General features: G+C 43.1%; 2 protein-coding genes across 4 annotated transcripts in view; one reads left to right on the forward strand and one right to left on the reverse strand.

Moving 5' to 3' along the window:
- Positions 1 to 8,313, reverse strand: part of LOC126194791 (flap endonuclease 1) — a 92,451-nt gene extending 84,138 nt beyond the window's left edge. For 2 of the 3 annotated variants that reach the window (XM_049933095.1, XM_049933096.1), the window contains exons 1-2: positions 8,173 to 8,313; positions 7,982 to 8,084 (exon numbers count right to left, since the gene is read on the reverse strand). In XM_049933095.1, the coding sequence (XP_049789052.1) occupies positions 7,982 to 8,084; positions 8,173 to 8,254 (185 nt within the window). In that variant the 5' untranslated portion in view covers positions 8,255 to 8,313. The remainder of the gene's footprint in view (positions 1 to 7,981; positions 8,085 to 8,172) is intronic. The other variant, XM_049933097.1, reaches the window with a different exon arrangement.
- Positions 8,314 to 8,580: 267 nt separating this feature from the next.
- The window catches only part of LOC126195054 (probable ATP-dependent RNA helicase DDX27), a 91,703-nt gene continuing 72,980 nt past the window's right edge, over positions 8,581 to 27,303 (forward strand). The window contains exons 1-3 of the mRNA XM_049933501.1: positions 8,581 to 8,732; positions 26,116 to 26,298; positions 26,419 to 26,530. Coding sequence (XP_049789458.1) covers positions 8,655 to 8,732; positions 26,116 to 26,298; positions 26,419 to 26,530 — 373 coding nt within the window. The 5' untranslated portion in view covers positions 8,581 to 8,654. The remainder of the gene's footprint in view (positions 8,733 to 26,115; positions 26,299 to 26,418; positions 26,531 to 27,303) is intronic.

Here is a 27,303-nt window from a genome sequence, read left to right on the forward strand (position 1 = left end):
ATTTTTAGTGTCTTATTTACTAATCCAAGCCCCTTGGCATTTGACTATACATTACCCTCATTTTACCTTTGTTTATTTTCATCGTATGGCCATTTTTCAACATACTATTCATTCCGTTTAAATTGTCAGGCTGACTGTTTTATCTGCCGTCCGACTGTTTAAGTTTTGCATGTCAAGATCCAGACTGGCTGGAGTACAAAATATAAACACTCGTGCAGGGAATGAACAAGCTTTATTGCATGGCATAAAAAATGAAAACTTATTAAGAGTCAGCAGCTTCAGAGAAGATTTATGAACATATAGATTCTACTCTTGAGATATAAGAATAAATCTAAATCAGTGCATAACCAAGTAAGTCATGAACATACTTCTGAAAAAAATAAATAACAAATCTAAGAATAAGTATATTCCTAATAGAAATAAAACAGCGCCTCTGGCAGCTAGCACAAAAAATGTTTTGACAGCTGTGATGTAAATAAACACACAAACATGTGTGCCCCACACCCCCAGCACACACACACGTACATACTAGCATGTGCTTGTGACCACAAGACACTGCACAAGGACCGTAATCTCAGATGCTACATCAGCCCCCTCAGAGGAACCAGACTACTGTCCACAAAGCATGGAGGGAAATGAATGCATTGTACTGATTGTGTCGTGCATTCTGGAGGATGGTCTGCAGTGGGTGATGTGGCGCACTGGTGGTGATATGTTTTGTTATAGAGCGCAAAAACAACTAGGGTCATACACACCCACGTCAGAACTGTAGAACATGAAAGACAAAAAAGGAGTTAAAAATGACTACACATTAAGCGCAATTGACGGAAGGACAGCTAAAAACAGGGATCTGGAGAAAGGTCCAAAAAAATACGCCATAGAGAAACGGAGGTCCTGAACTAAAGATTAGATGTCCTTCGCCATATTGCTACAAAGGATAAAAAGCAAAACATGGTCAACAGCCCGTGCGTCATTTGCTAAAATGGCCGATAACTAAGACAGCAAACATAAAGGAGAATGTAAGCGGTTAAAAAAAAAGGGCATTCCATCAGGAAATGACGGACCATAAAAGGTAGAGAGCAATGAATGTAAAGTGATGGGGGAGCACCAATTAACAAATGGAGATGGCTAAAGAGGTAGCCTCCAATACGCAACCGAGCTAAAATAATCTCCTCACGGTGAGAGGGCCAAGAAGTGGTCATCAAAGCCACTGGGAGACGCTTCATTCCCCAGAGCTTGTTCCTATGAGGGGAGGACCAGTGGTGATGCCAAAGTGACACCACCTGCTGACAGACGGCAATACAGAGATCAATGGAGGGAATGGAAGAACTGCCGGGCTGAGGTACGAGGACTGCAGTCTTGGCAGCAACATCAGTGGCCTCATCTCCATCAGACCAATGTGACGAGAAACCCACATACCACAGTGTCACCATCAAGAGTGAGCAAGTGACAGCTTTCCTGGACCTGTTGCACTAAGGAATGGACTGTGTACAGCACACAGAAGCTTTGAAATGCACTGAGAGAGTTGAAGCAGATGAGCAATTGAAAAGCCCGTGTCACTAGATGTACTGCATGCCCTCACACAGGGTGAAGAGCTGAGCTGTAGATACTGAGCACTGTTCTGGAAGCCAATACCAAAAATCGTTGGAGCAATGACGAAGGCACACCCGACACCACAGTCAGTCCAAGAGCCGTCACTGCACACAAACGTACCAGCACAAAGTTACGTGTGAAGGTTGTGAAAGAGATAGAGTGACGCTGGAGTAGTGTTCTTAGGTAGCGAATGAAGGCCAAAGTGAATATGGGCCACAGCATGAAGCCAAAGTGGTGAAGGGTTCACACACAACGGGAAACTGGCAGGTAGCATGAAGTTAAGCTGACGGAGCAAGAGTCGAAAGTGAACTCCAGGAGGTAACAGAGAAGAGGGACGCGCCCCATACCGGCGACCAAAGGAGTCATTGAAAGAGGAGGCATAGGATAGGTGGCCAGGCATGGCAGACGGACAGAGTGTGTATCTTCTGAGGCGAAAGTAGAGGGGTATTGCAGCTGTAGTTTGGCAGCTTCTGCATACAGTCTCTCAATCGGGTTAATGTAAAAGGTGGCAGTGGCCAAACAGATTGCAAGACGGTGGATAGCATTGAGACAGCAGAAGAGGGGCAGAGATAGAGATGTAGATGTGCAGATGCATAAACAAAACACCCACAGTATAGTTTGGGTACAAATGGAGGAGGGTAGTCCGATCCGCTCCCCAGGAAGTATCGCTGAGGACGTGTAGGACATTGAGGGATCGTGTACAGTGGGCAGCCAGGTAAGACACGAGGGACAAACAAGGAAGTTTCCTATTGAGCATGAGCCACAGCAACTTCATAGTTCTAACAAATGGAAGAGCAACATGCCCAAGATGGAAAGACGGTGGAAGAAACCAGTTATGCCACAAGAAATACATACAAACAGTTTTGACAGTGGAAAAGTGAAAGTTATTGTTGATGCTCCATGAGTAACGACACTCAAGACATTGCTGAAGACACCACTCGAGGAGACAAGTCCACTGAGAACTGCAATTGATCCCAAAATCGTCAATGAAAAGAGAGCTGGAGATGCCCAGCAGGAGACAGGCTATTATAGGGTTAATGGTGATAGCAAAGAGGTCGACACTCAGGACGGAAGCCGGTGGTGCACCATTTTCCTGGACAAGAATGTCCAACGATGCAGAAACAACACGTACCTTGAACATTCTGTCTTTTAAAAATTCATGAAGGAAATGTGCCATGCAGGCATGGAAGCGCCATGTGTAGACAGTATGGAGGTTAGTTGATTGGTTTAAAAGAGGGGGGAAGGACTAAACTATGAGGTCATCGGTCCCTTGCTCCGAAGGAAACATTGCCCCAAGGGTAAGAATAAGACAAAACAGAATGAAAGGAAAAACCACAACCACGACTGAAGGACAACAAACACTTAAATGGCCAAAAGGGGACAAGAAAACCACAAAGACGCAAGAAACAAGTAGAAGAGGTTAAAACAGGAAAGTAGGTTACCATGACTGGCTGACCATGAGGATAAAAAGAAAAAGCCAGCCACTCTGCAACACATTAAAATCTCCACCCTGAAAGCACTAGGGTGGAGGACACACAGGGACAAAGGACATGTGCTAAAACTTAGGACAGATAGTAAAACTCACTCTCATGAATAAAATGTAAAACTAAAACTGCTGTTGAGACATTGTCACCCTACACCGAAAGTAGGGTGCTGGGAAAGTTAAAAGTCTGCCGCAGAGGGGCTAAAAGTGGGCAGTCCAGTAAGAGATGGACAACCGTCATTCGTGAGTCACACTGACACCAAGGTGGGTGCTCGCGACGGAGAAGGTAACCATGCGTCAGCCACGTATGGCCAATGCGGAGCTGACAGAGAACCACAGAGTCCCTGCGAGAGGCGCGCACGGAGGCCTTCCGCACATTCGTAGTTTCCTTACTGGCATGCAGCTTGTTGTGCGTACTGTGGTTATGCCATTCCGTCTCCCAAAACTGCAAAACCTTGCGGTGTAATACTGAACGCAGGTCAGTTTCAGAGAAGCCGATCTCCATAAATGGTTTCTGCATAGCCTATTTGGCCAGCCTGTCAGCAAGTTCATTGCCTGGGATTCCAATGTGACCTGGGGTCCACACAAACACCACTCAACGACTGGACCGTTCCAGGGCATAGATGGACTCTTGGACAGTCGCTACCAACGGATGACGAGGGTAGCACTGGTCGACAGCTTGTAGGCTGCTCAAGGAGTCAGTACATAGGAGAAATGACTCGCCTGGGCATCAGCGGATGTGCTCAACAGCACGAGATAGGGCCGCCAGCTCTGCAGTGAATACACTGCAGCCATCTGGCAAGTAGTGCTGTTCTATATGTCCTTCATGAACATAGGCAAAGCCAATGTGACCATCAGTGTAAATCACTTCATGGCCCCAGTACATGTCGAGAATTGACAGGAAGTGACAGTCGACAGTTGCACGGTTAACTGAGTCCTTCGGGCCATGTGAAAGGTCCAGGCGAAGCCGTGGCCTAGGTGTACACCATGGAGGCGTTCGTGAATGAACCTCAAGTATGGGTGGAGAGAGAAGGGATCACACACGAACTGCAATTGTAAGCCATGACCTGGGCCACCGATGAGGGACATGAAATGTTGTGAGCGGGAAAAGTGGATGGTTATTCGGAGGCACAGGAGAACTATGAACGTTTGCAACATAACTGGAGAGCAATTGTGCACGCTTAACCTGCAATGGAGGGACTCCGGCCTCCACCAGAACGCTGGTCAACGGACTCGTCCTAAAAGCTGCTGTCGCTAGGCGAACGCTACAGTGGTGCAATGAGTCGAGTAAATGCAACTCTCAGGATGCCACCGAACCATAAACCACACTCCCATAGTCAAGGCAGGATTGAACAAGGGCTCTGTAGAGCTGCAGCAGCATAGAGTGATCTGCATCACAGTTGGTGTTGCTCAGGCAACGGAGGGCATTGAGGTGCAGCCAGCACTTCTGCTTAACCTGACGGAGATGAGAAAGCGAAGTTAATCGGGTGTCAAAACCCAGTCCTAAGAATTGACATGTCTCCACTACAGTGAGCGGATCATCATTAAGGTAAAGTTCTGGTTCCAGATGAACGGTATGATGCTGACAGAAGTGCATAACACATGATTTTACGGCCAAAAACTGGAAACCGGGGTTAGAGCCCTTCACTGCGCCTTATGGATGGCACCCTGTAGGTGCCGCTCAGCAACACCAGTACTGGTGGAGCAGTACGAAACGTAGAAGTCGTCTGCATAAAAAGAAGGTGAGATGGACGGCCCTACAGCTGCTGCTAGACCATTAATGGCCACTAAAAATACAGATACACTCAATACTGAGCCCTGGGGGACCCCATTTTCCTGGATATGGGAGGAACTATGGGAGGCACCAACTTGGAAACGGAAAGTACGAAGCGACAGGAAATTGCGGATATAATCGGGAGCCAGCCTCGGAAACCCCACTTGTATAGTGTAGCAAGGATATAACGTCGCCAGGTGGTGTCTTACACTTTTTGTAAATCAAAAAAGACGGCAACCAGGTGTTGGCATCTGAAAAAGGCTGTTCGGATGGCAGACTCAAGGGACATAAAATTATCAGTGGTATAGCGGCCCTGGCGGAAGCCGCCCTGACATGGAGCCAGTAGGCCACGTGACTCCAGGACCCAACCCAAATGCTTACACACCATATGTTCCAGAAGCTTACAAAGAACGTTGGTGAGGTTGATGGGCCGATAGCTATCCACATCAAGCAGGTTTTTACCAGGTTTAAGCACCAGAATGATGGTGCTCTCCTGCCATTGCGATGGAAAGACGCCATTGCACCAGATCCGGTTGAAGATGATGAGGAGAAGTCGCTTGTAGTCAGATGAGAGATGTTTAATCATCGGACAGTGGAACTGATCTGGTGCAGTAGTTGTGTCGGTGCAATGTGCAAGGACAATGAGGCGCTCCCACTCTGTAAATGGGGTGTTATAGGGTTAACTGTGGCGTGTGGCGAACGAGAGCACTTTCCTTTCCATCTGCTGTTCGAGGGTGCACAAGGCTGGGAGGTAGTTCTCCAACGAAGAGGCTCGAGCGTAGTGCTCAGCAATCGTATTTGCATTGGTAGATAACGCGCCATTGATGTTAAGGCCTGGGACACTTGTTGGGGTCTGGTACCCGAAAAGACATTTAATCTTGGTCCAGACTTGGGAAGGTGACGTATGGCACCCAATGGTCGAGATGTATCTCTCCCAACACTCCTGCTTCCGTCATTTGATAAGTTGGCAAACGCTGGCACGGAGATGTTTAACGGCTATGAGGTGCTCCAGGGAAGGATGCTGCTTATGCCGCTGTAGAGCTCACCGAAGGTCCTCAATTGCTTCAGCAACTTCCGGCGACCATCAAGGGACTGCCTTTCACCATGGGCACCCTAAAGAGCGAAGGATCGTGTTTTCTGCCACAGAAACGATTGTTGTAGTAACCTGCTCAACCATCACATTGATGTTACCTTATGGAGGAGAATCAATGGTGACAGCAAAGGTGAAAGTTTCCCAGTACGCCTTGTTTAAAGCCGATCTGGGAAGGTGTCCATGGGCCTGATGCCAGGGCAGTTACAGTAAGATGGGGAAGTGGGGTCCACATTGCCGGGAACAAGGTTTCCTGGGGGGCAATGCAGAAAGCAGATGTAAAGCTTAACAGTTGCTGCAGCTCAGACAGGCGGTGGAAAAACCTGCCGCAATTCCACTGGAGGATGATGTCATTGTGAGACTGAGAAGGCATGGAACATTCAATGAATCTGTTTACGCCTCAGGGTCACCTGCTGCCACTGACTTTTTGCCTGAGACTGAGATTCATTGGAAGAATCCTAAGGAAATGCAATCCGAAAACAAAGGAAGTAGTTTACATTATGCTTGTTCGCCCACTGCTTGAATACTGCTCAGCAGTGTGGGATCCGTACCAGATAGGGTTGATAGAAGAGAGAGAGAGAGAGAGAGAGAGAGAGAGAGAGAGAGAGAGAGAGAGAGAGAGAAGATCCAACGGAGAGCAGCGCGCTTCGTTACAGGATCATTTAGTAATCGCGAAAGCGTTACGTAGATGATAGATAAACTCCAGTGGAAGATTCTGCAGGAGAGACGCTCAGTAGCTCGGTACGGGCTTGTGTTAAAGTTTCGAGAACATACCTTCACCGAAGAGTCAAGCAGTATATTGCTCCCTCCTACGTATATCTCGCGAAGAGACCATGAGGATAAAATCAGAGAGATTAGAGCCCACACAGAAGCATACCGACAATCCTTTCCACGAACAATACGAGACTGGAATAGAAGGGAGAACCGATAGAGGTACTCAGGGTACCCTCCGCCACACACCGTCAGGTGGCTTGCAGAGTATGGATGTAGATGTAGATGAGCAGTCTATATCCATTGTGTCTGAGGGTCCAGCGAGATCCAGGTCCTCAGCAGACGCCATAATCTCCATTCCTGTTTTATTTAACCAATACAATTTTCACCCCTTCCTCTGTGGTTGTCCAGTCTATTCTAACGCACTAATGTGACCATGCATATGTTGTACATTATAAATCCATTCACCTGAACTTCCGAGAACCCTTTTTTCATACTTGTTACCTATTCCACTAGGTTAACCTGTTTAGATGGTCCTGCAACTGTCCCAGTAAGTCTGCTCACTGTTGTTGAATGGAAACAGTGTAGAAACGGTATCACATCAATAGGATCACAGTTCGTAAAGCACTTTAGTGTTCAGACCAACCTTCATGTTGAAAAGAGTTTTACTTTACTTAACTCCACATAATGGCCTTTCAAGTTGTTATTTATTGCTGTTAAAAAATTGTTTAGCTAATTTGAAGTACACCTGGTTACTATTGGTTAATTGCACACTGTATTTTGAAATTGGGTCCCTTGAAACATTGTCAGACAACTTATTCTACACACATGGATTTTTTTAACATTAAATACAGGCACAAAAAAGACTAATTGCAACAAATTATTGTGTATATTTAAAGTGAATTAAACAACTTCAGTGAGATGATGTGAACTACGTATTTCGTCCAGTGTATAAACAAGAGATTTTGAGTGGCAAGTGACTATGGTTTTCCGATGATTGAAATAATACAAACAGGACAAATTGATTCTTCCTTTCACATTTTCTGTGGCTTCTCCTGTCAAGATGATCGTCACTAAAAAGGATATACATTCTACTGTCATTCCCTGCGCATTTCCGGAGTGCAATGTTTTCATAGCACTTCCCCTTTGTAATTCATTTTTCTTGTATCATTAGAGACAGTGCTAGTAACATAAAACATTATTAAGTTCTTCTATAGTTAACTAGAAGCCAATATTCTGATATACTAAAAGCGAAATATTGAACACTACTGCTTCGGGGAAGTGAAGAAAGTGAACGCAAAACGCACTGTACACAAGATGAATGAATTACCTTGTTGTCTCGCCATCAATAGAGGTTAGCTGCGCTCCTTCGCTTCTAACAGCTATTAAGAACTGATATAGGCTCATAGACGCGTCTACTGCCACCTTCCTACCTGCAACGAATTTTTCGATGTTAAACCTCACAAAACGCGGTTCACTCAACAAATACATCAGGTGTGAATATGTTCTAATTATACGTACCAAAATAATGTTTAATTTCACTCTCCTTTACAGCATTAGGTGCGATATCAGCAATAACTTTCGCTAATCCTAAAATTCCCATTCTTGCTACTTTAACCCACGTTTAATTGACAGTACACAAACCCACATGAGCGCGGGAACTTCTACATATCGACTGAAATATCGACGACCAATATCAATACGATTTGACATTGATGTTACGTTGCGAAGCTAGAAATCTGCTGAAGAGAGATTTATTATTACTTTTTCTGCCTAATACTTTTTCTACCAAACAATTTTTTTAACTAAACCGTGTAAAAATTTGCAAGGTACATGGAAAAGAATACTATCTTTTTTTACGAACCGGTTGGTACGACCACAGTCTGGTGCAGTCATTTGTTTCAATACAACTTTGATATTGATATTTGATACTATGGTGGGTTGTGTGATGTGTTGTTTGTTATTGTTTTGACGGAGCACGTGCGTGGTTAAAAATATAAGAGATGTACGATTTAATTAAAACGATTGGTGATGATGAAGAGATACCGGATTTTTCGGAAAATTCTGATGAAGAGGAAGAGGTATGTATTTTTCTACGTGATCAATAAAACATTTCCAGTAAATAAAAGGATTTTCCTATATCGTTTGTTTTATCTGTCATGGTGTCACATATTTCGATTTACTAAATATGTTTCAGATTGCTTTACATTTTTCAGTTGAGAATCGCAATGTAATGCGCTAATTAATAGTGGAACATTAAACAAGTATTAAACTTCTTTGTCATCTTATTTTACCTGACGCTAAGCGAAGTGTACAATCAGCAGCAAAATCTGGACTAATACCTTGAGTACTTAATTATTCCACTGCTTTGAAAATTTTTTTCTTGCTTTTTAATTTGTAAAGGGTGGAGGCAGCAAGCCTTGTTGACCGACCTGATTTCGATTTTCTGTGATTTTCGTAAGTTATTTCATGCAAATGCCAAGATAGTTCTTATTGTGATGTCATTGCGAACAGACAGTCCCTACCTTGACAAACTAGACAAGTAACTATGTAAATATAATGAGATTTCAATCTACCAGGAAGTTTCAATTATGTAAATGCATGTATACTTGAATTCACACTTTTTGTTCTTAATCTGTAATACACCATGCCCAAAGTCCTTGCAAATGTAGTCCAGGGGTTAATAATGCTGCTACTAGTACTACAAATTTCTGATTTGTACAATATATTCATACATCACTGTGCTTTTGCTTTGTAACAAGCATTGATCAGATGTAGAGTGGAGTGTGATAAGTGAACAGTGTCTTAGTGTAAATAAGAATCCAGATTTTTCCACCAAATTCCTTTCTTAGTAGATATTGAAATTGGTGTACCAAATACTTAAAAACTTCAAAAAATTGAAACACATTAATGTAAATGCATCTACACACAGTAGATTTTGTTGTGAGATTCGTTACCTTCCAGTGTAAGCTAGGACTTGAGCAACTGTATACATCTGTCTCCAATTTTTAAAAACAGGTGCCAGCAGTGATGTCACTGGGCAAAACAGAATATCAGCTTCACAATGTTCGTTACACTGTTCATCTTCATTTGACCTACATATGTTGCAATCCAAACAGATGAGTGACATCTGCAACTTAAACACATAAACAAAAACTTTGTAGAAACATATCTAAGTTTGATTCTACAAGAATGTACAGATGGCTAGTGTTGTTAACTAGCACCTGTAAAGTAGACTAACACCTGATAATTATCTCCACTAATCCACAAATGTATTGGTTAATACGATGTATAAAATTAAAATTCCTTTGAGGATTTCTGGAGTTCGTGGTGCCACCTGTTTGCTTTGACTTGGGATGTATTCAAGATGGTGAACACCCCTGTTCCAAGCTTATACAATATCGGAACGTTACACACAGGAAAAGGCACAAACACTGCAAAAGATATTGAATTGGAATAAATAACATGAAACAAACGGGAAAAGTGCATGACTTACGCCGTTTTAGGCAGGAACAAACTAAATGTACAATAATCCTAATAATGAAAACATGACAAAACAAGTACTTCCACAAAAATCAAGCAAAGGAAATCCTCAATGGTCAACAAAACTTAATAAGAACTGATATAGGAAATGCTTTACCTACACAAGTCAAAGTAAGTCTGTGATATAACAAACCAAAACAAAGCAACAAGAAAAAGGAACCAGAAATTTAACATGATCTATATAGCTGAAACAAAGTCCACAGTTCCATTAACCCACATGTGGCTCCAAAGTATCAAACAGTTCACTTTACCTATATTGCCAAAATGAAATCTGCAGAATGACAGCACCAAAACTATCTCATATACCTAATTTCAAAAATGTAACCTCATCAACGTAGGTAAAACAAACTCCACAGTATCTACCAATAACAATCCAACACAATTACATGCAAATAACTACACATCCAAAAAATTTATAAAAAGAATCACCAGTCTCAAAATACAGGAAATTTGCAGTTATGAGTATAAACACATGTACCCCTACTATCTAAATGCAGCCACACAAATCCAAGCTGGCTCAACACAGAAACGTGTGCACACATACTGAAAAACAGGAGCAATGGCAAAAATAATCAGTACAATCTCTTGAGTGGCCACCCTAGAATTCTCAGACGAGGAACCCTTTTTGTTTGCCAGTACATGTATATCACGTCTACCGATTTCTGTGCTATTTGGATAATTTCTTCATGTTGTGTCCTTTTCTTATTTTAGGGTGTACAAGAAATACCTTTCCACAATAATGTTTACTTTAGAAATCCTTATAACTTTTTAAATACAGATTTGATTTTGATATACTAACATAAATCTTGGGTTCTTATACATAATTGAATAATACAATCAGGTTTATTATAATTAAAATCAGGTTTCTCTGCACGAATTTTATGCATACAAGTTTTAACATTTGGTTTTATTTTTTATACATACTTTTGGATATAAATTATATTTCATCATAATTTTATTGTATTTCATTATTATTGTGGGCATAGTACCACAGTTTCATTATCATTATGCACATGGTACCCTAGTTTCATGAATTTACTTAACCATTAATGTTACAATGTGTGCTCATGTAGTTACAGACCTTAGCATATTCATTCCAAGATTGTATCAGGTCTGAGCAGGTATGTGTCATACTCTCTGTTAAATGTTGTCCCATTCTGTTTCTCTACAAGTAGCATATTTCATTAAGCACTGATTTAGTTACTGTTCACTTTCAATGACCGCTGCTTTATTGTTAACAATGGTGTCATGTTGATTTTCTGACCGTGACAAACAACCCACACATTGAGATAGTCCTGTACTTCCCTTATTGTGTCTTCAATACATAAGTGAAATATCACTGGCGACAGTGAGGATCTTTGTCTTTACAGCTTTCCTGTTGTATCACTCTGTCAGTGCTGGATGCACCTGCCTGCTTCTCAATGTTATCAAAATCATTCTACAAATCTATGAAAGCAATGTATGAGCCCATATTTTCTGCTAAATCATCTCTATTATTAACTACAGTGATAAAATTTCTTCACCTGTGCCCCACATTCTCCTGAAATGAAACCAGTCCTCTCCTAATTTACTTTTCATTCATTCTTCCTTTCTGTAATAACACTCCATTATTAAGATGAGTAAAGAACAATAAATCATAAGTTCACTTACAGTGTCCAATTAGTACACAGCAACTGATACATTCAGTAGCTCATTGTCTGACTGTTGCCATAAGATAACAGTGGAATTTATCCTCACTAACGTTTTGCTTTTCTGATGTTTGCCAAGCTAAAATGTGTGGGGAACTCACAACCATTGTAACACTGTAATGGCATGCGATGGGTGTCAACTAACAGGTAATTTTAATTCGACCACAGGTAACGCGAATACAAAGATGTTCACAACCTCTGTAATGGCATGTAATAAATGTCAGATAACATACATCCTAATTTTAGTTCAATCACAGGTAATTCAAACACAAAAATTCACAACCTCTGTAAAGGATTGTCAGTGTTTTTGAGAATGTGAAGTGTCTTCTGTACAAAATAAATACATTATTCCATCCCGGATTTTCCAGTGATTGAAAGAAACACATTGTCTACTTATTTAAGTGAGATATGAGATGTCTGTGGTTCTCTCAGAGGTGCTTGTCATCTGCAATTTGAATGGTATCATTGTAAATTCAAACAATGATGTTGGAGTAATTGGCTCTTTGTTTATTAAGTCTGTGGTCTCAAGTGTTTTACACCATCCAAAGCTATATTGGTGTTTGATTCTGCAGCCTTATACTCAAGTCAGTTGAAAAAGTCATATGTCCAAAATCTGAAACACAAGAAACAAGTCTGATGCAGCGAATTTTTGCCACTTGCACATGTGGTGCATGTTTCAAGAAGCCCTTCGCACATATATCAAACTACCATAGTACAATTCTGACCTTGTGGCACAGATAGTTATTCTGTTGGAAGATGCCTTTGCTGTCAGGGTAGAAATAAAGGATGAAGGGATGCAGGGGGTCCGCAATAATATTCACATGGAACACAGTCGTCGTGATGCCTTCAGTTACTCCACAGGTCTCACGGAAGCCCGAGATTGTCCTCTGTAGTGTAGTAGTCTCCTTGACTTGCATCTGTTATGCAGTGCACGATTTGAGTGGGTGTTCCCTGGACGACAGCACTTCTGGACAAGTTCGTTGATCTGGTGTAACAAGAAACATGAAGCATCCAACAGTGTGACACATTTCCATTCTTCAGTGGTCCAATATGGACGATCCTATGTCCTCTGCACTTGTAATTGATGATGTTGTTGGGAAAAGATAGGGACCTTATGATATGGAGGCCCATGTTCACCATTGTTGAGCACATGTGTCTGTGCCACTTCATTCTTTGTTGTCAGATCTGCCACATATTGCCATCTGTTCTGCTTTATAGAGGGGGATAAATCTTCACTTTCTGTTGCCGGTTTGTAGCTTCACTGTTCTTCAACCACTTTTCATAGATGTTGACAACACCAGCAAGCAAACTGCCAACTAGCTTTGCTGTTTTCAAAATGCGCATTTCTAGGCACTTGGCCACAACAATCTGCCGTTTGTTAAAATAGAGGATTTCCTCATTTATGTCCCACCTATATCAATCAATGCTGGAGTGATTCCACTCTTTTTTTTCCGCTACTTACATACTTTCCACACTATGTCTTGTGCCCATAGTGCCACCAGGTGGCATTCAATCTCGCAATGGGCAGCGGTCATAATTTCAATGTGTGGACTTAAGAACCAACTGCTGTGAAGTCTCATCCTCCAAAACACTATTTGTTGGAAAATTTTCTTGCAGACTTTGTTAGATTTCATTGCACTGTTAGGACAAATGTTGGTCCTCTTATGGAGAAGCTTATCAAACTTCTTGCAGCCCGGACATTAGATTTCCTGTGTCTCAAAACAACAAACAAAATAAAGATTTCTACCTTGCAAAATGTGCCACAGTGATGTATTTGTGGTGTTACAACGTAAAATTCACCGAGAGAACTGTATGGTTCACAAAAAGTGCAAACCTACATTGCCCTTTTTTAATCAGAAAATCCTGTGCCTGTACAAAGCAGTCAGTATCCTGTCCCCATACAGATAGTGCAATTCCAGTTTGTGATGAAATAATGTTAATTTGCAGGACTCAACAGTTAGAAGAACTGGCAGTTGCTCTGTAAGAATGAGTAATAAGACATTCAGAGTTTGTTGAAACGTGTGACCTATTTCCTTACTGTATATCCTTCCAGTAGATTGACACCCGTCAATGAATGAATTCTTAGCATATCCCCATAGGAGAGTTTCTGTAATACTTTGTCACCCGATGCTCTGCAGTTAAGTTGCACCAGGTTACTGAGAGAGACTTCTGAAAGTCACAAAAGACAAGCAAGTTCAGTTTTTAAGTGTTGTGCTTCACTCTGAAAGGGGTGTCTCATTTAAAGACTGATTGACAGCTGAGGGACGCTGCTGAGTTCTAAGGACCTGAAACACTTGAGCTGGGCAGGCTTAAAGGCCTTCTAATTATGAAGAAATGGGCCTGTTTTTAAGCTGTGTCCTTCTCATCTGAATCCTGCAGTCCACACTAGCCAGGGAATTCTCAAAGAAAGATTTGAAAAGTTGACACCATGTATCAAGACTGGCAGGGAGAGGTATACAGTGTCAATCGTTCATTGGGTAACACTGGAAACCGAGCTGAGAGACAATATGATGTGAAATTCAGCACTCTAAGGGACAGAATGAGGGAAGAAGAACAAAACTACTTAGCAGGGGCAGGCTGGGATTCATTCTGGTTCAGATTTAGAAGTGTTTTGGAGATAATTTGAAGTTCATTGTGGTTCATTTGGAGTGATCAGAAGAACATTCTTAGACTTCTGGGGTTCATTACAAAATGATTCAAGAGTCACTTTGGAGGTCATTTCAGCGGATTTTCATACGTCATGTGCTAAGTGATTTGCATGCTGTTTCACGTAGAGAGTTCTGACTTTGCCTCCTGGAGTCATGTTAGCATACTTTCTACTCAGTTTTCAGACTTTGAATGTGATCCCTGCATTTATTTTCAGGGTTCCCACAGGTTCTGGAAATCAGGGAATATTCAGGGATTTTCAAGCACGCCAGGGAAATTTGGAAAAAAAAGAAAAGAAAACAGGAAAATTCTCATATTTGTCTCATTAGATGAAGTGATTTGTTTACTGAGGTGTCATACATCATTGCTGGCTGGGTGCAGCTAAGCACATGCACCGCTTACCTTCTCTCTCATTCCTATTGCTTCTCGCCTTCCTACCACTCTCCTCAGCTTGCTGCCACCACTTCTTGCAGCTAGCCTAGCAGCGGCCAACGAGAGGCAGGGAGAAATGAGGAGTAGTTTGTTTGGATCTGATTCTCAGAGACTGTAGACGCAGCAGCCGGAGGCGGCGGGCATCTGTGCATGAGTTGTGTCTGAGTGATTGTGTGAATGTGTGTGTGCTCTCGTTTTCTGACAAAAGCTATGCCTGAAAATTTAGTTGTGAAAATGTGATTGTCTTTTCTACATGCCTCTCTGTGGCTCAGAAATCATCTTTATGATAAGTTGCTGTCTATTCTCATTATTATTGATTCTCAGAGTATTTGAGCAAGTTACCTGATCCGTGGATTGATCACTGTGGTCTCATTTCATCAATATGCTGTGTGTGGCTCATGAATAGCTGGCCACATGAGTAGATTTCCATGATGGACCAAAACCGCAGGCTGTTTCTGCAGGTATCTGTAATGGATTAGGCTTGCAATCCGAAGCCATTAATGTGCAGGCCCTGCCCATCAGATCTAGCCACACTGATCTGCCCTCAGGGCGGGTCTGTTTGCTTGTGGCGTAATGCAGCGGATTTTCATGGTTTATCCATCGATACAGGACTGTGGTGCTCCTCAGCACGCCAGAGACCATGGGTGATGGATTTCAGGAATTGCGACTGTCTCACCACAAGTACATTGTACAGTGCGGCGTTTTATAGACATTTTATTTGTTCTAGTACATTTTGGCGCTCCAAAAGTAGTTTGTATGTTAGAAAGTATGGACAATAAGAAGAAGGAAACTGTGTCAGTCGCTGGCAGTTTGAACACTATCTACTGGTATATTTCTTGAAAGAAAAATTACACAATACCTGTAAAATAATATATATAACACAGTGGGTCATAATCGACATTAACAAACGTATTAGAACCGACATTTTGTTGCCAGTCACCAACAGTGTTGGTTTACACATTTCTTCCCCGCCTTATGCACTTCTTTGAAGAGACCTACTTTTTTCTAAGGCTATTACTGAAATCAGTGAAGGTATTTTAAACCTGTCTCGCGACTCCAAGGAAATGCATATTTTTGTTACCAAATGTGTTTCCATTTTATTGAAATAAAATTCATTTGTCTTAATGAAACACACATACCATTTGGTTTGCTTTCTCCCTCTAACAACAGTTCATTAGAAAAGATGTTGATATTAGTACTTAAGATTTTTGCTTGCATCAGGAAACACCAACTGTTTGCAAGTCTTTTTTAGATATTTCCTCGTTTGCCCTATTGTTTCTTTTACCATAGCTGCAAAGACAGATTGTCAACTTGTGCCATAACTTATCATTGAGATCTCAAAATTTGTCAGGGAAAAATGCTAAAATCAGGGAAATATCAGGGAATTTCACTTGGGGAAACTTGTGGCAACCCTATATTCTGATGTGCATTGTCATTTGTGACATCATCATTTCCCATTCCATGTTAGAGGGTCTTTATTGCTGTCCAAGCCTCGGATCTTTAAGCATCCGACTGTTCCCCTCCTCTGACCTCAACTTCCTAATATAAAAAACTTAGGTTGGAACAATAACAGAAAATTCTGGAGGGAAATTGAACCAAAACCTGTGTTTTATTGGAAGAACACTTGGAAAATGCCACAAATCTACCCACAGACTGCCAGCACTACACTTGTCTGAGTATTGCTGCTCAGAATGGGATTCTTACCAGATAGGATTGGCGGAGAAAGTGAGAAAAAAAATCAAAGAAGGGGAGCTCATTTTGTATTATTGCAAAATAGCGGAGAGATTGCTTTAGATATAATGCAAGTGTTGGGGTGGTAATCAGTAAAACAAAGGACTTTACTATTATATAGGCATGTTCGACAGATCGGACATCACAATGGCTGCGCGCACGCGCCTGTGTGTGTTTGTGTGTGTGTGTGTGTGTGTGTGTGTGTGTGTGTGTGTGTGAAAATATATGTATCAGACAGGGAGTTAGTCCCGCGTTTCCTGCTTTATGTGAGCAGGTGCCGTAACAGCCTTGGCCATCTGGACATGCTTCCCATCCAGAACAAATACTCAACTTGGCATACACTAATAGGTCCACTGTCGTTTACCCCCTGTGCTTGTAGTGAGCGAAGGGATTAATGGACAGTGGTCACCATGGGCATATGACAATTTGAGAATTTGGGTCAGATGAATAGCGTGTCCAGATGACAGAGGTGATTAAGGCTCACATAAAGTGGGAAATCCATTTCCGGTTCCCGGTCTGGTGCAGATTTTCACTCATTACTGTTGAGCAAAGGAGTTTGCCATCACAGCAAAATCATTTTGTGAAATTTCAATCCCCAATTTTCTTGTCCAAATGGGGGAATATTTTGTCATCCAAGTGAGGAAATATTTTGTCACTCTCACCATTGCAATAAAATAGAAGTAATCAAAGGTCACACTGAAATCTTTACATGTTCATATATCTCGCAAACTTTAAATTGAGAGTGGAATGGTCAAGAAATAGTCTGAAAGTGATTCTATAAATCTTCTACCAAACAGTTACGTTTAACTTGCAGAGTAATATTTTGATGTAGGTACTACCTAATTACTGCAGACAGTAGACACCATGTGTGTATTGCGAGCTTGGGGCCCCTTAGAGAAATGGCAGCAAGAGAGGGGAAGAAAACCAATGTGCACTCCGTGTGCATACCGGGGGGAGTCATTCCAGATGTGGAAAGGGTCCTTCCGGATGCCATGAAGGGTACAGGGTGCACCCATCTGCAGGTGGTCGCTCATGTCGGCACCAATGATGTGTGTCGCTATGGATCGGAGGAAATCCTCTCTGGCTTCCGACGGCTATCTGATTTGGTGAAGACTGCCAGTCTCGCTAGTGGGATGAAAGCAGAGCTCACCATCTGCAGCATCGTCGACAGGACTGACTGCGGACCTTTGGTACAGAGCCGAGTGGAGGGTCTGAATCAGAGGCTGAGACGGTTCTGCGACCATGTGGGCTGCAGATTCCTCGACTTGCGCCATAGGGTGGTGGGGTTTCGGGTTCCGCTGGATAGGTCAGGAGTCCACTACACGCAGCAAGCGGCTACACGGGTAGCAGGGGTTGTGTGGCGTGGACTGGGCGGTTTTTTAGGTTAGATGGCCTCGGGCAAGTACAGAAAGGGCAACAGCCTCAAAGGGTGCGGAGCAAAGTCAGGACATGCGGGGACCAAGCAGCAATCGGTATTGTAATTGTAAACTGTCGAAGCTGCGTTGGTAAAGTACCGGAACTTCAAGCGCTGATAGAAAGTACCGAAGCTGAAATCGTTATAGGTACAGAGAGCTGGCTTAAGCCAGAGATAAATTCTGCCGAAATTTTTACAGAGGTACAGACGGTGTTTAGGAAGGATAGATTGCATGCAACCGGTGGTGGAGTGTTTGTCGCTGTTAGTAGTAGTTTATCCTGTAGTGAAGTAGAAGTGGATAGTTCCTGTGAATTATTATGGGTGGAGGTTACACTCAACAACCGAGCTGGGTTAATAATTGGCTCCTTTTACCGACCTCCCGACTCAGCAGCGTTAGTGGCAGAACAACTGAGAGAAAATTTGGAATACATTTCGCATAAATTTCCTCAGCATGTTATAGTCTTAGGTGGAGATTTCAATTTACCAGATATAGACTGGGACACTCAGATGTTTAGGACGGGTGGTAGGGACAGAGCATCGAGTGACATTATACTGAGTGCACTATCCGAAAATTACCTCGAGCAATTAAACAGAGAACCGACTCATGGAGATAACATCTTGGACCTACTGATAACAAACAGACCCGAACTTTTCGACTCTGTAAGTGCAGAACAGGGAATCAGTGATCATAAGGCCGTTGTAGCATCCCTGAATATGGAAGTTAATAGGAATATAAAAAAAGGGAGGAAGGTTTATCTGTTTAGCAAGAGTAATAGAAGGCAGATTTCAGACCACCTAACAGATCAAAACGAAAATTTCTGTTCCGACACTGACAATGTTGAGTGTTTATGGAAAAAGTTCAAGGCAATCGTAAAATGCGTTTTAGACAGGTACGTGCCGAGTAAAACTGTGAGGGACGGGAAAAACCCACCGTGGTACAACAACAAAGTTAGGAAACTACTGCGAAAGCAAAGAGAGCTTCACTCCAAGTTTAAACGCAGCCAAAACCTCTCAGACAAACAGAAGCTAAGCGATGTCAAAGTTAGCGTAAGGAGGGCTATGCGAGAAGCGTTCAGTGAATTCGAAAGTAAAATTCTATGTACAGACTTGACAGAAAATCCTAGGAAGTTCTGGTCTTACGTTAAATCAGTAAGTGGCTCGAAACAGCATATCCAGACACTCCGGGATGATGATGGCATTGAAACAGAGGATGACACGCGTAAAGCTGAAATACTAAACACCTTTTTCCAAAGCTGTTTCACAGAGGAAGACCGCACTGCAGTTCCTTCTCTAAATCCTCGCACAAACGAAAAAATGGCTGACATCGAAATAAGTGTCCAAGGAATAGAAAAGCAACTGGAATCACTCAACAGAGGAAAGTCCACTGGACCTGACGGGATACCAATTCGATTCTACACAGAGTACGCGAAAGAACTTGCCCCCCTTCTAACAGCCGTGTACCGCAAGTCTCTAGAGGAACGGAGGGTTCCAAATGATTGGAAAAGAGCACAGGTAGTCCCAGTCTTCAAGAAGGGTCGTCGAGCAGATGCGCAAAACTATAGACCTATATCTCTGACGTCGATCTGTTGTAGAATTTTAGAACATGTTTTTAGCTCGAGTATCATGTCGTTTTTGGAAACCCAGAATCTACTATGTAGGAATCAACATGGATTCCGGAAACAGCGATCGTGTGAGACCCAACTCGCGTTATTTGTTCATGAGACCCAGAAAATATTAGATACAGGCTCCCAGGTAGATGCTATTTTTCTTGACTTCCGGAAGGCGTTCGATACAGTTCCGCACTGTCGCCTGATAAACAAAGTAAGAGCCTACGGGATATCAGACCAGCTGTGTGGCTGGATTGAAGATTTTTTAGCAAACAGAACACAGCATGTTGTTATCAATGGAGAGACGTCTACAGACGTTAAGGTAACCTCTGGCGTGCCACAGGGGAGTGTTATGGGACCATTGCTTTTCACAATATATATAAATGACCTAGTAGATAGTGTCGGAAGTTCCATGCGGCTTTTCGCGGATGATGCTGTAGTATACAGAGAAGTTGCAGCATTAGAAAATTGTAGCGAAATGCAGGAAGATCTGCAGCGGATAGGCACTTGGTGCAGGGAGTGGCAACTGTCCCTTAACATAGACAAATGTAATGTATTGCGAATACATAGAAAGAAGGATCCTTTATTGTATGATTATATGATAGCGGAACAAACACTGGTAGCAGTTACTTCTGTAAAATATCTGGGAGTATGTGTGCGGAACGATTTGAAGTGGAATGATCATATAAAATTAATTGTTGGTAAGGCGGGTACCAGGTTGAGATTCATTGGGAGAGTGCTTAGAAAATGTAGTCCAGCAACAAAGGAGGTGGCTTACAAAACACTCGTTCGACCTATACTTGAGTATTGCTCATCAGTGTGGGATCCGTACCAGATCGGGTTGACGGAGGAGATAGAGAAGATCCAAAGAAGAGCGGCGCGTTTCTCACAGTGTTATTTGGTAACCGTGATAGCGTTACGGAGATGTTTAATAAACTCAAGTGGCAGACTCTGCAAGAGAGGCGCTCTGCATCGCAGTGTAGCTTGCTCGCCAGGTTTCGAGAGGGTGCGTTTCTGGATGAGGTATCGAGTATATTGCCTCCCCCTACTTATACCTCCCGAGGAGATCACGAATGTAAAATTAGAGAGATTAGAGCGCGCACGGAGGCTTTCAGACAGTCGTTCTTCCCGCGAACCATACGCGACTGGAACAGGAAAGGGAGGTAATGACAGTGGCACGTAAAGTGCCCTCCGCCACACACCGTTGGGTGGCTTGCGGAGTATGAATGTAGATGTAGATGTAGATGTCCCTGTGATGAGTACAGTAGAACTGCATTAGCTGCTGAATGGTGGTTTTATTTGGCGAACAATTAGGCGGGAAGTGAGAAACAAGAAACAAATCCAGCTTCTCCGAGTGGTGCCCCGGAGCTGCAGTATATGAAGATAAAAGCTGCTGGCTGTCAATCAAAAACCACGCAATAATAAGCAATTTGTCAGAACATAGACATGTTGTGCCAACATCGCACCAGCTGCCCACATCTACATAGACAACTGATTCCGTCATGGGGTAAACTGATTAAACCCACATGCACGCCTAGTTACTGAGTAATGATTTATGACTAATTACAATAAATGTATTTTTTCCCTGCTTTATCAATTTGAATTTATTACATTGTTGACACTCAGAATGGGATCATGTCATATCCATCGTAATATTACTCCATTTTGGTGCCCAACTTGGGTCCATGACACTTCCATATTACTTTTACTACAGTACCCTTTACCATTTCTTTTGTTAACTAAACTATGTTTCACTCTTATATGAAGTTATAGCTGACTCCTTTATTCCTCCCCAGAATGCCACAAATGAAAGTCTGTTCTTGTTCTCATTTGCTGGTATTATATGTTGAGGGTAACAGATTGCTTTCATTGGAACACAATTAAATCAGTAGATCTGTTATTTTTAGAGAATCCCAAATTGGAGATGGCATCGAAAATTTGTGGGGTGGCACCGTGCTTAGTGACCGTGGCAGAGATGTTGAAACTTTACTGTCTCAGTTCGACCTCTGTCTCTTAAAGATTGGGGCCGCCACACATGTCAGCAACCTATCAGTTTGCAGCCCAGAACATCTCCCATCTGTCCTCTGGAGAGCACATGACGACCCGCGTTATAGTGACCACTTCCCCATCTTCCCGCTTCCTGTCACTGCCCCGGCGTCAGGTCCATGGACGCCTGCCCAGATGGGCTTTAAACGAGGTGGACTGGGAAACTTTCACCTCTGATGTCTCTGTTGACTCTCCCCCACATGGTAACATCGATTTTATGCTTAAGCAGGTGACTACCACAATCGTTTCTGTGGCAGAAACGCGATCTCTCGCTCTTTAGGGTGCCCCTGGTGAAAGAAATTTCTTTGGTGGTCGCCTTAAGTTGCTGAGGCAATTAAAGAGCATCAGCGAACTCTACAGTGACATAAGCGGCACCCTTCCCTAGAGCATCTGATAGCCTTTAAGGGACTCCGTACCCACGTACACCAGATTATAAAACAATGGAAACAGGAGTGTTAGGAGAGGTACGTGTCAACCATTGGGTGCCATATATCACCTTCCCAAGTCTGGACGAAGATCAGACACCTTTTTGGGTACCAGACACCAACAGGTGTCCCTGGCGTTAGCATCAATGGCATGCTATGTACTGACGCGTCAGAGAACTACCCCACAACCTTTCGCACCCTCAAACAGCGGATGGAAAGGAAAGTCCTCTCATTCACTACACGCCACAGTAAACGCTGTAACGGCCCACTTATGGAGTGGGAGCTCCTCAGTGCACTTGCACATTGCCCCGACATAGCTCCTGGGCCAGATCGGTTTCACAGTCAGATGATTAAACATCTCTCGTCTGACTATAAGAGTCATCTCCTCGTCATCTTCAACCGGATCTGGTGCGACGGCATCTTTCCATCGCAATGGCTGGAAAGCTCCATCATTCAAACCCAGTAAAAACCCACTTGATCTGGATATCTATCGGCCCATCAGCCTCACCAACATTCTTTGTAATCTGCTGGAATGTATGGTGTGTCAGTGGTTGGGTTGGGTCCTGGAGTCGCGTGGCCAACTGGCTTCATGTCAGGGCGGCCTCTGCCAGGGCACTCTGCCACTGATAATCTAGTGTCCCTTGAGTCAGTCATCTGAACAGCCTTTTCCAGATGCCAACACCTTTTTTGATGTACACAAAGCGTATGACACCACCTGGCGACATCCTATCCTTGCCACATTATACAGGTGGGGTCTTTGAAGCCCGCTCGTAATTTTTATCCAGAATTTCCTGTCGCTCCATACTTTGCGTGTACAAGTTGGTGCCTCCCATAGTCCCCCCCCCCCCCATATCCAGGAGAATGGGGTCCTACAGGGCTCTGTATTGAGTGTATCACTAATTTTTGTGGCCATTAAAGGTCTAGCAGCAGCTGTAGGCCCGTCCGTCTCATCCTCTCTTTATGCAGACGACTTCTGCATTTCGTACTCCTCCACCAGTACTGATGTTGCTGAGCGGTGCCTTCAGGGAGCCATGCACAAGACGCAGTCATGGGTTCTCGCCCATGGGTTCCAGTTTTCGGCCGCTAAGTCATGTGTCATGCACTTTTGTCAGCGTCGTAACATTCATCCGGAACCAGAACTTTAGCCCAGTGATGATCCACTCACTGTAGTGGAGACATATCAATTCTTAGGACTTGGCTACCTCACCTTTGTCACCTTAAGTGCAAGTGTTGGCAGCACCTCAATGCCCTCCACTGCCTGAGAAACACCAACTGGGGTGCAGATCGCTCTACTCTGTTGCAGCTCTACAAAGCCCTTGTTCAATCCCACCTTGACTAAGGTAGTCTGGTTTACACTTCGACGGCACCCTCAGCGTTGCAGATACTCGACCCAGTGCACCACTGTAGCATTTGCCTAGCGACAGGAGCTTTTAGAATGAGTCTGGTGACCAGTGTCCTGGTGGAGGCCGGAATCCCTCCATTGCAGATCCGACGTGCACAACTGCTCACCAGTTACATTGCACACATTCGTACTTCTTCTGAGCATCCGAATTACTGTCCCCCTTTTCCACCCACAGCAGTTCATCTCTTGCATCAGTGGCCCAGCCCAGGTAAGGGCTAACGATTGCATTTCGCGTGCGATCCCTTCTGTCTGAACTGGAGTCCTTCCCTTTACCACCTCCCATCCAGGTCCGTCCACACACACCTCCATGATGTACACTTAGGCCACAGATTTGTCTGGACTTTTCGCATGACCCTAAGGACTCAGTTACTCCTGCCGCTCTCCGCTGTCACGTCTTCTCGATCCTTGACGTGTTCCAGGGCTCTGAAGTGGTTTGCACTGACGGCTCGATGGCTGATCGACATGTTGGCTTTGCCTACGTCCACAGGGGCCATTTTGAACAGCATTCCTTGCCCGATGGCTGCAGTGTATTCACTGCAGAGCTGGTGACCATCTCTTGCACACTTCAGTATGTCCGTTCATGCCCTGGGCAATTATTTGTTATGTGTACTGACTCCTTGAGCAGTCTACAAGCTATCGACCAGTGCTACCCTCGCCAGCCTTTGGTAGCATCCATCCAGGAGTCCATCTATGCCCTGGACTGGTCCCGTCGTTCAGCGGTGTTTGTGTGGACCCCAGGACACGTCGGCATCTGAGGCAACGAACTTGCCAACAGGCTGGACAAACAGGCTATGCAAAAACCGCTTCAGCAGACGGGCATCTCTGAACCTGACTTGCGTTCTGATTTATGCTGTAGGGTTTTTCGGCTTTGGGAGACGGAATGGCATAATGGTACACACAACAAACTGTGAGTCATTAAAGAGACCACAAATGTGTGGAAGACTTCCATGCAGGCCTCTCGCAGGAAATCTGTTGTCCTCTGCCGGCTCCGCATTAGCCACGCTTGGGTGATCCACGGTTACCTCCTGCGCCGTGCAGACCCGCCTGAGTGTCGTCGCGGTGCCCGATTGACAGTGGTCCATATTCTGGTGCACTGTCCCACTTTGACTGCCCAGCGATGAAATCTTGGGTTACCGGACTTGTTGCCACTAATTTTATCTGACAATGCCTCATCAGCTGATTTATTTTTATGTTTTATTCGTGAGGGTGGGTTTTATCATTTGATCTAAGTTTTAGCGCATGTCCTTTGCTGTATCCTCCACCCTAGTGCTTCTAGGGTGGTGGTTTTAATGTGTTGCAGAGTGGCTGGCTTCTTCTTTTCTATTCTCATGGTCAGCCAGCCATGGTAATCTGCTTTGTTGTTTTAATCTCTTCATCGTGGTTCTTTTCTTTGGTTTTCTTGTCCCTTTTGTCCATTTACATGTTTTGTTGCCCTTCATCATTCTTGTCATTTTTCCTTTCATTCCACTTTGAGTTGTCAGTCTCATTTGTTTTATTCTCACACTTGTGGCATTGTTTTATTCGGAACAAGGGCTGATGGCCTCATAGTTTGGTCCCTCTCCCCCTCTTTTAATGCAACCAACCAACCCACCAGAGGCATTTGATCTAGGCGGCTGTTAGGTGGCTGCACTTGCAACATGAGCATGCCACTTGTCTCGCACGTGAATGCGCTAGCCAATAGTGTTCATCGTGGTCAATATAAATACGGCCACCCAGCAAACGGTCAGTTCCATACTTGAGTCTGATAATGTCAGTTACTATCATCACTGTACTATGGACTATCGGATAACACCTCGCTTGTCACTTGGTCTTTCTATCTGGTTGCAATTCAGATTGTCCCTCTCTTGGCTCTTGGCCTGTTGACATTGTTGTGGTGAAGGTTTCCACTTTGCACTATGATGTTTATGTAGGTTGCTTTGGTCTACTCCTTGTCTGTGTACTGTCCGCCATCAATCAGCCATATTTAGCTTGGCTACTGCTTGATGTCGTATTCTCTTTTGCAAGCGGCCCTTCCACTTTGCAGCGTCAGGTGTTTTGTCAGGGTTTCTAACGTGTGTGCTGATATCCATCTAATATGGATACTACAGTGACATTGTCTCTTTTCCTGTTTTCCTTTCACCTTTTTTTTTCTTTTACTAGAAAATAATTTGAAAGAGTAATTGTATTATCAGAAATATTGTGACTTTCACTGATTGCAGTTGTTATTCCATTTATTCATTTCCATGGCACATCTGTTTGTACTCATAACTGTTTTTCTCCGTTCTTTGATTCTCTCTGTAGGGGATTTTCCTCATGTAGAGTAGCTGTTTATAATGGTCTTTCTGAACCACTGGGACAGCACAAGTGCATATCTTCCCTTATGTCTCTGAGCATACATGCAAAAAGTTTGAGAGGGATAATGTAGAAGGATCAAAAGAATCTGCTCATGTTAAAGAAGCAAAAGTCATTATAGAAGCACAAGTCATTATGTGTCCCTCATATGTTCGTTTTGTATGCTTTTTGTATACAGTTTGTGTACTTTATGTTTCAGTTTCAACCAAGCAAACAAAAGAAGAAGAGAAAGATTGATTTTGACACAGATTTCTCATTCACAGTGAATGAGGTTAACACTGAAGAAGATAAATGGGATGATATCTCTAAGTACATTAAGCGGAAAGCAAAAAGTAAGGTTGATGATAAAATTCAGCAGGTTCGAAAACAGAAAAAAAAAGAGGTACGTTTTGTTTGGAATTTGTATTAATGTGTGAACTGTAGAGATCTTGAAATTGACTGTAGACATAATGGTGTGGGACTTTCTTCTAGTTTGATTTCTTCCTTTCGTTTTTCATTCCAGACAGATGCTGAAATAAAGCAGGAAGACAAAGAAGAACACAATGAAGAAAATTCAGATTCTGATTCCAACACAGATTCTGATGTTTCCTTGTCTGATAGTGATCTGAAGAAAGGTGTGTAGATCAGTTAGGCATATTTATTATTTGAAGAGCAGTTTGACATCACAATAATATTCTTCTTAACCAAGAAAACTGAAAGATGGAAAACAGCTGTGACGGGGGTAAATGCAGAAATTGTTTTCAAAAATTATAGACTCACATACAGAAAATCAAGTCTGTGTATGAGACTAGACTTATCAAAGTTGCTCAAGACCTGATTACCCCCCCCCCCCCCCCCCCCCACACACACACACACACATGAAATCGCATTTTTGCTTGTTATTAAATATTTTATGTAGCTGGCAACAAATTATTACAATTTTCTTTGATGCTTTTGACATGTAGAAACCCTCCAAACCATCCTCATAGCAACATAGTGATACTTATTCCAAAGATAGTGAGTGCTGGACATACATGTGACACCTTATATGAAATGTGACATTACTCTGAGGAAATCTCTGGGATCAAGCCTAGTGGGGAAAAAAATGTGTAGAACATCTTCTGTAACAGGTCAGTAGTGGCCCATCTAAAGACATTCTGCAGCAAATACAGATGTAGTTGTTGTTCTGTCATCCTATTTTACACAGAGTACGCGAAGGAACTTGCCCCCCTTCTTGCAGCGGTGTACCGTAGGTCTCTAGAAGAGCGTAGCGTTCCTAAGGATTGGAAAAGGGCACAGATCATCCCCGTTTTCAAGAAGTGAAGTCGAACAGATATGCAGAACTATAGACCTATATCTCTAACGTCAATCAGTTGTAGAATTTTGGAACACGTATTATGTTCGAGTA

The sequence above is a fragment of the Schistocerca nitens genome, chromosome 7 (assembly GCF_023898315.1).
Source record: "Schistocerca nitens isolate TAMUIC-IGC-003100 chromosome 7, iqSchNite1.1, whole genome shotgun sequence".
In the NCBI taxonomy this organism is placed as follows: Eukaryota; Metazoa; Arthropoda; class Insecta; order Orthoptera; family Acrididae; genus Schistocerca; species Schistocerca nitens.